Source organism: Palaemon carinicauda, chromosome 19 (assembly GCF_036898095.1).
Source record: "Palaemon carinicauda isolate YSFRI2023 chromosome 19, ASM3689809v2, whole genome shotgun sequence".
Taxonomy (NCBI): Eukaryota; Metazoa; Arthropoda; class Malacostraca; order Decapoda; family Palaemonidae; genus Palaemon; species Palaemon carinicauda.
Window position 1 is genome coordinate 4,529,373 of NC_090743.1, and position 3,626 is coordinate 4,532,998.

At 38.3% G+C, this 3,626-nt stretch overlaps 1 protein-coding gene across 1 annotated transcript in view; it reads right to left on the reverse strand.

Moving 5' to 3' along the window:
* The window catches only part of LOC137658894 (clumping factor A-like), an 858-nt gene extending 86 nt beyond the window's left edge, over positions 1-772 (reverse strand). The window contains exon 1 of the mRNA XM_068394016.1: positions 1-772. This exon is cut by the window's left edge and continues 86 nt beyond it. Coding sequence (XP_068250117.1) covers positions 1-772 — 772 coding nt within the window.
* Between the last annotated feature and the right edge of the window lie 2,854 nt (positions 773-3,626).

The window sequence follows — 3,626 nt, forward strand, 5'->3', positions numbered from 1 at the left end:
GTGCGTTGCGACCCATCTCAGAATCTGAGCTTTGGTCATCCAGTTCAGAAGTCTGTGCGTTGCGACCCATCTCAGAATCTGAGCTTTGGTCATCCAGTTCAGAAGTCTGTGCGTTGCGACCCATCTCAGAATCTGAGCTTTGGTCATCCAGTTCAGAAGTCTGTGCGTTGCGACCCATCTCAGAATCTGAGCTTTGGTCATCCAGTTCAGAAGTCTGTGGGTTGCGACCCATCTCAGAATCTGAGCTTTGGTCATCCAGTTCAGAAGTCTGTGCGTTGCGACCCATCTCAGAATCTGAGCTTTGGTCATCCAGTTCAGAAGTCTGTGGGTTGCGACCCATCTCAGAATCTGAGCTTTGGTCATCCAGTTCAGAAGTCTGTGCGTTGCGACCCATCTCAGAATCTGAGCTTTGGTCATCCAGTTCAGAAGTCTGTGGGTTGCGACCCATCTCAGAATCTGAGCTTTGGTCATCCAGTTCAGAAGTCTGTGGGTTGCAACCCATCTCAGAATCTGAGCTTTGGTCATCCAGTTCAGAAGTCTGTGCGTTGCGACCCATCTCAGAATCTGAGCTTTGGTCATCCAGTTCAGAAGTCTGTGCGTTGGGACCCATCTCAGAATCTGAGCTTTGGTCATCCAGTTCAGAAGTCTGTGGGTTGCGACCCATCTCAGAATCTGAGCTTTGGTCATCCAGTTCAGAAGTCTGTGGGTTGCGACCCATCTCAGAATCTGAGCTTTGGTCATCCAGTTCAGAAGTCTGTGCGTTGCAACCCATCTCAGAATCTGCACCGTGTTGGAATATTCTCACTTGGCGCTGCGCAATGTGAAGATTCCCAGATCGCGCGACCAAGTTGGAATCGTATTTTGGTTGCTGTGGAGTGAAACAGATTCACGTAAATACGCCGACTGACTCGTTTACCTTATATGGCAATAGGTGTGTTAACAGTATTAGGTTCTATGGGGTGATCTCCTCGTCGTATATGCAGTGATCAGCCCATTATGTAAAGACAAGAATATTATTATATAGTATTTTAAAGAGTAACATTAACCTTTCGTACGAAAAATATTAAAACCAAGCATTTAAATATAAGTAATACTGAAATTACTCCATTTTGTATCGATTTTTGTCAGCGTTGTAAGAATCTAGGGACTTTGTCAAAGAGTATCCAAAGGATACATTTGTATCCCATAAGAATCTAGGGACTTTGTCAAAGAGCATCCAAAGGATACATTTGTATCCCATAAGAATCTAGGGACTTTGTCAAAGAGCATCCACAGGATACATTTGTATCCCATAAGAATCTAGGGACTTTGTCAAAGAGCATCCACAGGATACATTTGTATCCCATAAGAATCTAGGGACTTTGTCAAAGAGCATCCACAGGATACATTTGTATCCCATAGGAATCTAGGGACTTTGTCAAAGAGCATCCACAGGATACATTTGTGAGTTTAATTTGTTTCCAAGGCGTCTTAGGTATTGTAGTATGGAATTGCCACCCCTATCTGTCACTGTGTTTAGGCCACTTAAAATTGTTGAATGTCAGCCTCTAATTCACAAACAATGGGGAGGGTGTTGTAGTTAATTAACTAATATTTTTTATGCAATTGATACTTTTTAAACTGTGTATGTTAATTTTATAATGATTCAAAACACCTTTAACACACTATCAATTGTCATAAATTACAAATAATTTTTTGTTGCAATAATAACCACATCTTGATGTTGGGAAGTCAAGAAAGTATAGGGGATATGGTACTTAAATGCACAATGAACAAAAGCCAACACAGAAAAACAACCTGGAGTATTTATCATTGATAATTTGTTAGATTGTCTTATAAATCAATACAAATCCTTAACGTTGGCACTTCTGTCACTATGTCAAACAAATTGCTCACGAAGATGATAACACGATCATCGTAGCCATATTAATGCCTAAACCATAAGCCAGGAGACAGTTATCCCCTTTACCCCCAAAGGACGTACTGGTAAGTTTCACAAAACCCATCCCTTTACCCCTATGGATGTACCGGTACGTCCTTTCAAAAAAATGCTATAAATTTTTTTGGCATATTTTTTTATACTTTTTTTGAGAAAATTCAGGCATTTTCCAAGAGAATGAGACCAACCTGACCTCTCTATGACAAAACTTAAGGCTGTTAGAGCAATTTAAAAGAAATTATACTGCAAAATGTGCTGGGAAAAAATAACCCCTTGGGGGTTAAGGGTTGGAAATTTCCAAAGAGCCTGAGGGTAAAAGGGTTAATCAATGAGATTGTTAAAAATGCATTTAATATGTTACCAGAAGCCATCAATTTCCATCGTTTTATTTTAACATTGATCATTGAAATCAATAATAATAACAAACAATGAAAGGCACTTTTGTATCACATAATAGCAAATCAAAGCGATGCCTGGGTTCAACAATCCTTGCATAGTTCCTCTAACCAGAAAATACTTATACATCATGCACAATCTATCTAAATTGAAATTCTTATCCACAGGCAAAAACATAAAGAAATAACCAATTGACTTGTTGTGTCAAATCAAAGTATGAGAAATAAAACAAGTTGAACCAAAGCGTCAATTATGAATTGATTTATGTGATAACTAACACCTTCCACATATCCAAATGGCAGGAAATGACTCCAGGTTATTAACACACATTGAGTATGTGTTGTTTGAGATGTTGAGTCTTGAAATAAAGTCCATAATGTTAACTTTAAAATGGTTTATTCTCTAAAAACAACAGTGTTAACATCTCCATCACAGGAGTATAGCTGGTTTGGTCGGATGACCATTCCAGGTGAAGTATAGATAAGAACTGCCTAAAATATCGTATCACAGATATCGTATATTTAGTTATCTCAGCATTTAAACACAATATGTAAACTTTACATTAGTCTAGGAAGACACCTGCATCCGGTGGCGACACAACTCTTTCACACGGTATGCATTTGTGTTTATGCTTCATAAAAATGTTACATTGCCGAGAGCTGCAAAATGCATCCTGTTATGATCTTGTCTGACTACAGCAAATCTCACGCTAGCTTCTTCTTCCACAATGACGTATTACGTCATGTGTTTTAAACATGTAATACCCGACTATTACACATGCAGTATGATACCACATGTCACATGAGTCACATTGAATCATGTGGGTGCCTAGATCCATTGCTCTACAGGTGCAGTGCAGTTCGACATCAACAGACAACACTAAGCGCTTCCTTCTCACAGTGTTTTAAGTAAAAGTAATGAATGTAAAAAGTTGGAATTTTCAGATTTTTGTTGATCATGTTGAAACTTAACTGTCTCTTAAAGCCCACCAATTCTTCAATTATTAATTTGTAACCCAATTTTTATACCAGAGTCAGTTTGCGTGCTTAGAAGAGGTGAAAAACTTAAAACCTTCCTGCACAAAGTTGGAATTTTCACATTTTTGTGTTCACAAATAATTTTTTATGGTCATATTCAACCTAAACAGTCTCTTATAGTCTAGTATTTCTTGAATTATTAATTTGTAACCCAATTTTCATACCAGAGTCAGTTTGCGTGCTTAGATGTGGTGAAATACTTAAAATCTCCCTGCACAAAGTTGGAATTTTCCCATTTTAGTGTTTAAGTAGTA